General features: G+C 41.2%; 1 protein-coding gene across 3 annotated transcripts in view; it reads left to right on the top strand.

Moving 5' to 3' along the window:
- Positions 1-12568, top strand: part of LETM2 (leucine zipper and EF-hand containing transmembrane protein 2) — a 29199-nt gene that overhangs the window by 8561 nt on the left and 8070 nt on the right. For 2 of the 3 annotated variants that reach the window (XM_033104206.1, XM_033104208.1), the window contains exons 5-11: positions 246-383; positions 806-1006; positions 2174-2293; positions 5166-5279; positions 7149-7241; positions 7544-7645; positions 8364-8683. In XM_033104206.1, coding sequence (XP_032960097.1) covers positions 246-383; positions 806-1006; positions 2174-2293; positions 5166-5279; positions 7149-7241; positions 7544-7645; positions 8364-8417 — 822 coding nt within the window. In that variant the 3' untranslated portion in view covers positions 8418-8683. Of the gene's footprint in view, positions 1-245; positions 384-805; positions 1007-2173; positions 2294-5165; positions 5280-7148; positions 7242-7543; positions 7646-8363; positions 8684-12568 lie in introns of those variants that run through there. The other variant, XM_033104207.1, reaches the window with a different exon arrangement.

Here is a 12568-nt window from a genome sequence, read left to right as displayed (position 1 = left end):
TTCTATCAAATATTTATGGTCGTTGCATTAGTGAGAAAAGGTAAGATTAAGGAGACAAGTTGCGAATAGAGGCACTTTTTATTTGCTCTGGTTCTCACAAAACCCATTCAACTAAGTATGAAAGTAATATTAACACATGAAATAGGGATGAACAATAACAAAGTGACAGTGATTTTTCTTTCATCTCTGTCTACCAAGCTGTAATCATGGAGGATTGATTAACTTTTTCCTCTTCTATTATTAAGGAAGAAAAACAGAAAAAGAAAATGGCTGCAAAGTTGGAACTAGCAAAATTTCTTCAAGAAACAATTACAGAAATGGCAAGGAGGAACAGGGCCAACCTGGGAGATGCCTCTACCCAGTTCTCAGCCTATGTCAAACAGGTGTCAGTCTTTCATATAATAGCAAACAACTTCTGGGCTGGGAGTTACCTGAAAAATGCATGTCATCATGGATCTTCCAAATTGTTCACAATCTCTGAATTTGAAAATCTAAGTTATATACATACAATATTGCAAGTATTGATAGTAGTTTGCAGAAATATCTATCTTAAAGCAACCATTGTGCTAAAGACATTGATAATTTCTTGGAAAAAACAGTAGAATGAAATTTTTGAACTACTTCTGATTGCTTCAGTCTGACTTCAAACAGATTTCTTTCCTCTTCTTTGTACTACAGGGCCTATTTCCAAACATAAGATAGAATCCATAAATGCTTTGATGTGTCTTTCAAATAGTCTACTGACTGGGAAGGCTAAAGGAAGTAGGAAACACATTTTAATTAGCCTTTTTGTCCCACTGCCTAGGTTCAGACAGGCCACAAGCCCAGCACAAAGGAGATAGTTCGTTTTTCCAAACTATTTGAGGATCAGCTCACCCTGGAGCACTTAGATCGACCTCAGCTGGTTGCCCTTTGCAAACTGCTGGAATTGCAGTCCTTTGGAACCAACAATTTGCTCCGCTTTCAGCTCCTGATGAGACTGAAGTCTATAAAAGCGGATGATGAAGTAAGAGCTTAACTATAGCTGTAGAGAATTAGCGAGACGTTGGGAGATATGCCTTGGGTGGCTCAGAGATGAAGTGCAGTTATCTTCTGTTAGTAGGTCTGCTCATGGACCGGTTCTGGCAAAATGAGTGGTTTAAACAGCCGTTACCATGACAACCTGAACCTTGCTTACTCATTTTAGGAGTTGTTTGTCTACTCTGACCCATTTTCTTGAGAAGGCCATCATAAGCAGTTAGTAATTTGGATGACTTAGCTGGGCCTAATCTAAAGCAGTTAGGACCCCCTGGGAAGGAACAGCAGTTCAGTAGATTCCTGAGTCTGCTACTGGCCAGGACAGTGCTCTACCCCACACCTCTGCTCCCCTCCCATGGAGCTGCTGCCAAAGTAAATATGCTGCTGGGTGAGTTTGCCTGGTAAGAAGGGGTGGCAACGCATAATGCAGGGAGGGAAAGCAGAGCCTAGACATGGAAGAAAGGCATCGTTTGGACCAAAACTGCTAATTAGACTCCTTTAAAGAAAGGAAAGAATCTTTCTTGAATCTGAATCAGCTGCTCTCAAGCATTCTGCCTGAGGGAGCAGGATTCCCAGAACTAGGAAGCATAGTCCCATCGGACCCATTTAGAACTTTGGAACAAACAATACTGGTCCCAGAAGTACCACAGTTTTGGGTCACACCAAGCAGAAATTTTTATTTATTGATGGAATTTTGTGAACCAGAGAGTTAGGGCCATTCTGAGGTTGGTGGTAGAGGGATAGTGGGGAAAGAATACTACTGGGACATGCAACAAATGGTGCATTGAAAGCTTTTCAAGTGAAATGTTTTTTAAATGAATCCTGACACTGCCATGAAAGGGAAGAGTAGAGATGTCACAAGCAGGTGAACTGCAAATCAAGAGGGGAAATAATTACTTTGGTGACAGAATGTTGGAGACAAGTTATGTAAATAGTTCTAACATTATTAATACCTGTTGGCAGGATTCCCTCTATCTCAGCTGCTGCACCTTCGTAAGTCACCTTGTTGTTTTAGGCTCTGGGCCTTTGCAGTAGTCAGTGCAGGGGATAAAGTGTGAAAGCATCAGATCCTCTGTCTCCCCTGGTTTGTTGGAATTTAGGGATTAGGTAAAATCGGAACCAGAAGATCCACTACCATTCCTTATATTTCTTTCAGGTAATTGCCAAAGAAGGGGTGAATGCTTTGAGTGTGTCAGAGCTACAAGCTGCCTGTAGGGCCCGAGGGATGAGATCACTGGGTCTCACTGAGGAACAACTGAGACAACAGCTCGGAGAGGCAAGTAGCAGCTTTCTTGGGCCCTTTTCGCTAGAACCCTTGCCCCTACAATTTGCAGACCTCATTTTGTGATTTCTGCTTGGCAAGTGAAGCATCTTACCTAGTTTGCCTTATTTAAATTGAGCAGTGGGATGCTGGAAGAGCTAGTTTTATTTTTGACTGACAGGGTACTGTATTAGTTTTCTATTGCTGCATAACAAGTGATCACAAACTTATCGGTTTAAAACAACACCCATTAATTAGCTCAGGGTTCTGTAGGTTAGAAGTACAGGCTATGTTTCTTTCTGGAGGCTGTGAGGAAAGATTACTTCCAAGTTTGTTCAGTTTGTTGGCTCAATTTAGTTCCTTGCAGCTGCAGGACTGTGGTCCTTGTTTCCTCACTGGCTGTCAGCCCTGGGCTGCTGTCTGTCCTGGAGGCCACCTGCATCTGCAAAGCAGCAGTGGAGAACTTCTCACATGCCAAACCACCTCCTCCGTGCTGCAAATCTCAGACTTCCCTTGTTTTTGATCTCTAGCTCCAGATTTAAAGGTCTCATGTGATTACGTGAGACCCACCTGGGTAATCTTCCTGTCTTATGGTCAACTGACTTGGGACCTAATTATATCTGCAAAATCAGCACACCTAGATTAGCATTTGATTGAATAATTGGGAGAAGGCATGGGTACATAAGGGAATCTCAAGGACACCTTAGAATTTTGCCTACTCCAGGTATTGTAAGGGCCTGGGCAAAATGTGTAATACAAGGCCAATCATCTGTGTGGATCCATCTGGAGGTCTAATCTTGCTTGGTGGCTCACCCGATTGCTTTCCCAATTAGTGTCCCAAACCAGTGTAAAGTGTTAGCTTTGGTAACAAATGTTTAAGATTTTTTCCTCAGGTAACATATTCTAACTATGAGTGTTAATGTTTTAAAACCTTAAAGGAGTAACTCCTATTAAAATTCTCATTCCTATAACTGTAAAAAGTGTCATAAAGTATACATGAATTATTTGGGGATAGGAGCCATTGTTGTGACTTTGAAACCATGGAGGTAGCTATTTTCTCTTATTTGTTGGACCTGCTCTAGTTGGAAGATTAACATATTGTAGAGAGGCATTCAAATAATTTAGTGTTTGAATGTAGAGTATTATGTGGGTTCATACTGTCAAATTGCCTTCTTGAAAGGGTGTCCCACTTTACAATCTCCACTACAAGGGCGTGAAGATACTAATCCAACCATACGATATGCAGCACTATGTATTATTCAGAAAATTCTGTTAGGATACGGGCAGATATGTCATGGAAGGGAAAAATCTGAAAATGGTAAACGTGAAACATCTTAACATAAATTAAAACTATGAGATACCACATTTACCTATTATGTTGGCAAAGATCAGATTTGATAACACACCATGTTGGCGAGGCTGGAGGGAGAGGGCTCTTGTGCATTACTGGTAAAAACCTCCATAGAGGTATCTTTAAAAAAATTTAAATGCATTTACTTTGACCTAGCAATTTCACTTCTAGGGATTTAGTCTATGTTCTTGCACATGTGCAAAATGACGTATCTACAAGATTATCCATTGTAGCATTGTTTGTAACAGCAAAAGATTACAAACAGCATAACGTTCATTAATATTAGTATAATCAAATAAATCATCGCATTTTCATACAGTGGAATCCTTTACAGATGTTTAAAAAGGAGGCAGCTCTATATCTACTGATATAACTCAATCTGCAAGATGACATACAAGGTGACATGAAGTGTGGCCATGGATGACTTATGGCACACTTTAAAACACACTTTCTCTGGGCAGCCAGATGGGTCAGTTGGTTAGAGCGTGAGCTCTGAACAACACGGTTGCCGGGTCAATTCCCGCATGGGATGGTGGGCTGCGCCCCCTGCAACTAAGATTGAAAAGGGCGGCTGGACTTGTAGCTGAGCTGCGCCCTCCACAACTGGACTGAGGGACAATGACTTGGAGCTGATGGGCCCTGGAGAAACACACTGCTCCCCAATATTCTCCAATTAAAAAAACCAAACAACAACAAAAAAAACCCACTTTTTCTCCACTGTAGCTCACACCCGACTGACTGCACCAAATAAGTTGAAACTTGTCACACACTATTACTAAGGTTCAAGGCGCCACTTCCCATATTAAAGATTCCTGCCTTTCCATTGGATGGCACTTGGCAGCAGCATTCACCCTATTTTTTTTTTATCACACCTCATATTTCAGTGGAAAAAAGCAAATACAAAAGAGTGCATATATGTCACTCTTTGTATAAAGATAAAAAACATATAAATATGTATATTGGTATATGCATGGGATTTCTCTGGAAGCTCATATAAAGGACTGGTACCAGTGATTGCTCCTACGGAGAAAAATAGGGTAGCTAGAGAAGAGGGGTAGAACAGGCTTATTTTTATTGATTACATTTTACCTTTTGAATTTTGTCTCTTCTGCATGTATTATTGATCTAAAAAAACATCTTTTTTTAAAGCTTGACCAATTTGGTACTTGAAAACTTACATCTCATTCGTACTTTAATGTTTCTTTGGTTATGAATGAGGCTGATTTATGCTCTAACATTATCTACTTTGTGTTTAAGAGAAGATACTTAGCTTCTTTGATGCACAATCAGTTTGAGAGTTTAATTGAACATTCTCCAACTCTGAGAGGGATCCCACTGGAGTGAGGGGGCTTGCAGGGTACAACCACTGGAGCCGAAACTGGGGGGGGGGGGGCGAGTGTTTTTATCCTCTTTATGCCAGTAGTTATCAGCATGCACCTGTGGAAGCTGTAAAACCAGGGAAGCAGATGATTGCGGGTCACATCCAGTTACAACATTCTGTGATTCTGTCGTGTTTTATTTCTCTCTCATCTCCAGTGGCAGGACCTCCACCTGAAGGAGAATGTCCCTCCTTCTCTTTTGCTCCTGTCACGAACCTTCTACCTGATAGATATGAAGCCAAAGTCAATCGAGAACCCACTAAGTGGGCAGGTAATAACTGGGATCATGGGGAATCTGGAGTTCCATAATTAGGGTCTCTCTACAAATGTCTTATTTCCTACTGTAGTTAGATTTGGCATTTCTTTTGGTATATGTTTTGGAATTTGGCCCAAATGGCTTTAAAAATCTTTTTTAAATTCCTAAAAAAATCAAAGCAAATCACTGAAACTACCTGTAGCTATTAGGGCTGTTACTGCCTTTAATCCCAGCTTGATTTAGTTTTACTAACAGGAGTCCAGTTTATTCTTTCTTCCTCACTATTTAGTCTTCATTAGTAGACTTGATTTTTTTCCCTCCACTCTTTCTCCTTTGAGACTGAATGGTTCCATTCCGTCATGTCTGTTTCATTTGTCCAGATACCTATTCATTTTTAAGCAGTGAATGGCCAATCTAGAATGTAAACTTTCTGTTTTCCTTTAACTCATTTTCTTAATCATTTTTTTGTTGCCTTTAACTCAGCAGCATTTTTTTCTCCTGGTATTTTACTGAAGAACCCAGGATTGGCCTAACCACTAGAGCATCTTGCTCTGGATCCATCAGAAAGGGCCTCTTACTTTTCTACTATGTAGTTTCATGTCTACCTCAGAAACTGCGTGGTGGATGAGAAAGGAAAGACCATTATATAAGATGCTACACATGTGGTTTAGTAGATTAGACTTAGTACTCTGGAGTGAGGACCAACCATTTTTAATCTTGGTTATGCTGTTGACTCCTTGGACAAGCCAAGGGAAATTATATGAAGTCCAGCATAAAAATGCGCTTCATGAGACATCATCTTGCTTTCTCTTTTCATAGTTCCAGAAACTAATCTGGCTTTGAGCTTTGTCTAGGAAGGATTCTAGGGAGACTAGGAACAACTTTGGAGCACAGACCATATTCTAAAAGGTAGGCTACTAGGTTCTTACTCTATCTTTGGTCTTTAAGACAGACCAAAGTTATTTGTCATTTTAGACTGCTGTCAGGAGCAAGGAAATCTTGGAATAGCACAATGTCTCAGAGCTAAATTTGGGTTCTCAGAATTATTGTAGATGGGCATAAACTCTTTATCCAGATGTTGCTTTCTGGAATGGTTGAGAAAGACCTAAGAATTAAGGACAAAACGACAAGCTCGTAGGTATTTTATTGGTTGTTTTTTTAAATCGACGGTTTTAAACTTCTATTTTCCATATATAAAAAATGAGAACAAGTAGCATGCTAGGTTCTGTAAAAATTTAGACATCGAATTGAATACCTGTAATTTTGGATCTATGTAATCCTTTTCTCTCCAAAACATATAAAGAAATTACTTATTTCCGAAGAGCAGTAATATATTTATTTTTCAAATCTAATTAATATAATTGTTAAAGACAGGGTGGCTATTCCGAAATACCACCCCTTCCTTCCATTTTCCTCATGTTGCAGCTTCTATTAAGCAGCACCTACCATTTTAATAAATCAGGCAACTTTATTATTTATTATTAGACACCAAAAATGATCAAGATGTCAATTTTGACCAAGTTATATCAATGCTATTAGAAACTAATGAGTAATTGAGAAATGGCACCTTTCGGTTTTTGAGACCAAGAATAGGACCAGAATTGGCAACCCAGTAGCTTGTTAATGACTGAGGATTTTAAATGCTAGAATCTAATTAAAGTGCAACTTTGGTATATTGGGTGCTCAAAACTCAAAGATAAATAATATTAAATTGCTATTTCAGGGACATATGTCATGTTACTCATAAAGGGTATACTTGGAGGAAGTTAGGGATTTAGTGGAAAGCAAATTGTGCCAGAAGGCATTGACTACTGTAGAAGTGCTTCTGAGATTCAGGAAGAGCAGAAAGCTTACGCTTATATAAAATATTTTCTCCTTCCCTAGGCTCCAAAGACAGATGTTCCTATGGAATCACCTACTTCCCCTGAATATAAAGAGAACATGGTGGATTTAGCACCTCAACTGAAGGGTACTAAGGTTAGACCATTACTTTTCATGATTAATTAGGTTAACAATGAAAATAACAAGTTAATTTCTCTATTTCTAACCCCCTTAATTAAACTGAACTTCAGTGGTGTTCTTTAATAAAGCATATTTTTTTGTACAGTTTGATCTGTTTCTCAGAAAGTTCAGCATTTGGCTATATATAATTAGGTCCTATATTTTGCCTTTTGAATCTGTGCCAGAATATGCAGTAGTTGTTACAGGTTCCTGGTAGTCATGGTAGTCAATGCACATTGTTTTAAATCAGTACCCAATTCTCAGTTCTGATGTTTAAGGATGAAAAATGTATGCAACTGCCATCAGTTACATCACCACCCATACCACCATCAACACCTATTTCATTACCTAAAGGAGCCATCACTTCTGCCAAAGAAGCTGTAAGTATTATCTAAAAAAAGAAAATCCATTTCCCTTTAGTTGTTTTGTAACTATTGTTAACTATTGTAAAACACTGCATAGTTCTTCCTGTCATCCAAACAGGAAGTTGTAGGCTGAACTTTAGTCATAACCACTACATTTTTAAAACTCAATTATCCAAAAGCAAAAAAAAAAAAAAAACCAATGCAGTCGTGAATCAGACCTAAATATGTTAAGTCTAGAAGCTAATTATAATATAGGCATTCTTATTTTCTTTTGTGCCAGATGGAAATAGTTCCCATATGTTGTGTATTTCACACAGGATTCATATGTCAGGAAATACTAGCAGGAAAGCAATTTAAATCTTAAGAGAAATGTGTGTAAATAAGAAATTACTTATCTATCCATTTTTCCCATTTGGGTAAAGGAATTTGGGGCAAGAGCAGAAGGTATGGCACCAGTAAACAGTGGGGGGGTATGGGAGAGTTGAATTGTGGAGTGAGCGGCTCTGCTGGCTCCTGAGGACCAAAGAGCACCAGTGGACAAATAGGCGGGGTAGACATCCAGGGGCCTGGCGTGATTTGCATGTCTTTATTTTTATTACCAAGGTAAATTACAAATTCTGATTTGACTTTGTGGTCTGTCATTATTTTGATTAAGGAAGCCAAAAAGTGACTCCTAAAGAACTTACACATCTAATTGTGACCAGTACCTAAAGTCCTTATGTTTTGTACCTAGACACTCCAGGCCAAGTCACAAGAGAACAGCGAGGCTAGTTCGAAAGGAGCGTAAGGACTGCTGGAAGGTGATGCTCACTCTCCAGCTTCCCGCCTTCAGCAATGGCATCCATAGAGGGCCTCCCGGTTAACTCTGTGTCTGGTTTGAGTAGAGATCAACCATTTAGTCCTTGGGGCAGTCCTTTGAGGCCTTGTAAGCATTCCAGATGACGTCAGCAGTGAGACCAAGTTCAGACCATTTAGAAAAATATAACTGCAAAGCCCATTTCCTCTATACCATTATGTCATCCCACTAAACTTTGTGTAAAGTCCCCCCCCCATACTGTTTTTAACACCTTCATATTTGTGCCCACGTCCTTTAAGGGAGGAAACTTTTTCCATAATGGAATCAGCTTAGTGCCTTAGAAACCTCTGCCTCTTATGGCTTGGTAACCTGACTAAGAACTTGGAAACTCCAAAAACCTGACCAACTTTTTCAGAGTGATCGATCCATCAGGAGGAATAGTACCCTGAAAACCAAGTAGCTTATGAGATGCAATGAGTATACTCCCCAGTAAGATCGTTCTGGATATAAAGAAAAAGCTTCTTGGAAAATAAAATGGGGAGTTCAACAGACTGGCAATCAAAAAGGTTTGACTGCTGCTTGGCTGTTTTGAGACATCCCCCTCTGGGCCTGCAGGAACCTGGAAGGCGGCCACAATTCTAGCACATATGGCTTTCATTAGCCACCATTTTGCTAGGAAACATAATTAAGGGTTTAAGACTTAACCATTTGTTTGGGCTGGGTGTGTTTTTCTGGTATGTTTGTCTTTCACAAACAAGACTATATGTTAGTCATAGGGATTATTCAAGTCTGATATAATCCCTGTGCTACCCAGTAACAAATATTACATTCAGATATTTATGTTCGGTGTTTTCAGCATCATCCATACTGAAAAAACAACATAATAAATTGCCATGCAGCTGACCAACAGCTTTCTTCCCTTGGGGAATGCTTAGCAGGGAATAGGTATCTCCACCTGTGGGTGACGAAATTAGATTTCTTTACTTTCTATGAAATTGAAAGCACTTTAATAGGAATCAATTAAACCAAGTAAAACTCAAATCTCCTTGTCTGGGATCACCTAAATGAGGATTGTCATCAGCATTTCATAGCAAGGATATGTGTTTTTACGAGCTTCCTAAACCTCCTCTCCAACAGAGGACAAGCCCCACCACGTCCTGCTAATGAACTCCAGTTCCTTGAGAATGATGAATCCCTCCTATGCAGCATTTCATGGATCTTGCCATTGGCTGAGCAAGGTGATTCACAATAAATTTCCCCACTTTTAAAATGATAGGTGTTTAATTAGTTCACATTTCAAGTGTTGACTGTGGGAAAGGGATTAGCTACTTAACTTGTTCAATCCTGTTTAAGCCGAATGATTCACAGGTACTGCTGGGCTACAGTTCTTTCTGGCTTTCCCTGTGAGCCGAGTAGGAATGGTTAGGTCAAGGGGCCCCTGGTCACTTTTGACCCCAGTTGGCTTTCACCTCTTTTTGCTTCGTAAACAGGCATCAGAGACACTTGATACCCATCTCTCTTCCCATTCTTATGGAGAAGTCAAGGTTGTTTCTTTGTTCTCATCACTTACAGTGCTTGGCTTTTGGGTTCCATGATTGTTACATCCAGCTCCATGTTGAAACTGAGCTACTGGTGTTCTGGTAAATGATTAACAACTAACTCTGGTGTGTGTGGGGGGGTGGGGGGGCCTGATTTGTAGCATTTGCAGATTCCAGTGATGTAAATACTCCCACATGGCTGATTTCAAGCTACCAACAGATCAGTGATCAATAGAATTGGGAAAAGGTGTACATGGCTCACCTATCCTAGTCCCTACTGGAGTAACGAGACAATTAAACCTCCAGTTGTTGGGTTCATTAAGTGTATAACTTCTATGCACCAGCATAAATATCTTGAAGGCAGTACAGTATAAGGAGTTCTAAATCGTGTTGAGTGCCAGCCAACCTAGAGAGAACTTGCCCAAGGCTGAGTCTTCCTGAACACTTGGCTTCTTGCTCACCTTCCCTCTCGCTGGCTCTCATCTGAAGGAATGGAAGACTATGCCCGGTTGCTACGAAGCTTTCTCCTTTCCCTGCTCTCTACTCATCCCTGCAGATGCATGTGCCTCAGCTGTACCAGCTGCTAATAATCTCATTGAGTATAATTGTAGTATAACTGCTGTGTCTAATTCTGTGCTTCATTACAATGTGAGTCACTTTGGTGATACCGAATACATGCTGTGATGCCAAAACCAGGCTAAAGCTGCCAGTCACCACAGTACACACCTGCTAATGGAACTTCCAAGCCGACTGGCACATTACTTAATGTTGACTGAGATTCTGGCCTGCTGGCTCCTCCCAGTGGCCGCTGATAAACACAGTGACTTCACTGTCATCGAGATAGATTTCTTGCTTCATCTGAGGTTCAATCTTACTTACCTGAGATCAATACATTACATTAACGGTATCAAGGGGCTGATGACCCCTAGCCTATCAGAATTAGAAAAGGCAGGAAGGCAGTATTGATTAATGCTGTGGTGATCCCAGGCCCTCATCTTTTAACCCTCAGGAAACCAGAGATTCAGTGCCGTGACAGCACGTCATCTTCATTAGATAAACTGGATTTCTTTCCTCAGGAGACCCAATCTGGTCATCTAAGTGAAATGGTCATTTCATTTTCTCTCAGGTCAATTTCACTATCTTTATTAGACAGCCGGCTTAGTCTCTGGGGACATTCGTGGATGATTTGAGTGGTAACACCACAGATATCACTGTTGTAATGGTGCCTTATATTTTTCCAGCACCTCTCCCGAAGGTATAGAAAGCCCTTTATAGATTCAAGGGCCAAGGCAGAAATTATCATCACTATTTAACAAGGAAAGACACCATAATAAGGTCCCACCCCAACTTCACCCGGGAGAGCTGTCAGGTGCCACACCTTCTTAGAGGTGAGATACTCCATGCCTCGGGCCACCTGATAGATGCAGGATATCAGGTCCTTGGAGGAGAGCTGCTCCTCGGGTTGTGGCTGGGGTTGTAACAGGATTCCAGCCCAGGAGGCCTCCGGGCCTGCAGGTACTCCCGGAGGTTGCCCTTGGAAGCATACTCCACGGTGACGTACAAAGGACCTGGTTTTAAGAGCTAAAATTCATTTCCTGGCTCTGTTTACCAAATAATACCTCCGTTAATAAACAGAAACTGTAATATGTTGACATTTGTATATTTACAGACACAAGGATAAGAGAACTAATTTACAATAGTGGCCAACATTGCAGCTGCCAAAAAATAGCTAGCTCAGAAAGGAAACTTAAAAGCAGCAATCCCATTTTCCCTACAGAAATGAAAGTGGATTGAACTCTTTTTTGTGTTCAGCAGTAATCCAGCAAAAAAAGCAAGTTTTCCTTATAGAGGCTGAGCACTAAGTTCTAAGGAGCCAGGACACACCTGGTGAGCGCAGGGATAACCAGCAGGTGGCAGAGGAAGTAAATTTCCAAGCAGCCAAAAAACAAACATTCAGAAAATGTTTTCCCTTTCCTGAAGGATGGGGTGGAGTTTGTACAATAACTATAGGATGCCAAGATCTGTGATAATCCCAACACATGCAGCCTGGTCACATGGATACAGGAAGCCTGGTGGTGATGGTGGGGGGGACGGTGAACACAGAGCCGGCTGGGAAACATGAAGTAAGGGACTTGAATGTAAAACTAGTCGTAGGTGACAAGTTTTCCCTCACATAGCAGCACAGGCAAAACCACACCCACACAGAGGGGGGAGACACATATTTGGGTTTGAGTTTCTGCAGGCCCTTGTTGAATAATCCTTAGCTTTCCTCCACCTCTTTAGCTCCCCGTGGCTATTCCGAGGCAGGGTCCCAGCTCCCTCTCTGACCCTCTGACCTACCCGACCTCACCAGTTTCCCCTGAGGAAACAATCAGTGGTTGAGGGCTACAGAGCCTTGGCTCTTGGCCCGGGGGCTCTGGTGCACTGATACGAAGTTCCTGCCCATTACGCAGACGACGTCTTCTCCTGCCTTTCCAAAAGCATCGGAGAGGTAAGAGGTTTGTCCCGAGGTCTCCGCGCAGGACCTATGAGGAAGAGGTTAGGATGAAACTGCTGGGAACGCGCAGTGCCCTCTGGACAGACAGACCTAGGGCCCATTCGTCT

The sequence above is a fragment of the Rhinolophus ferrumequinum genome, chromosome 4 (genome assembly GCF_004115265.2).
Source record: "Rhinolophus ferrumequinum isolate MPI-CBG mRhiFer1 chromosome 4, mRhiFer1_v1.p, whole genome shotgun sequence".
Taxonomy (NCBI): Eukaryota; Metazoa; Chordata; class Mammalia; order Chiroptera; family Rhinolophidae; genus Rhinolophus; species Rhinolophus ferrumequinum.
Note: the sequence above shows the minus strand (reverse complement) of the source record. Positions and strands in the feature narration are given on the sequence as shown.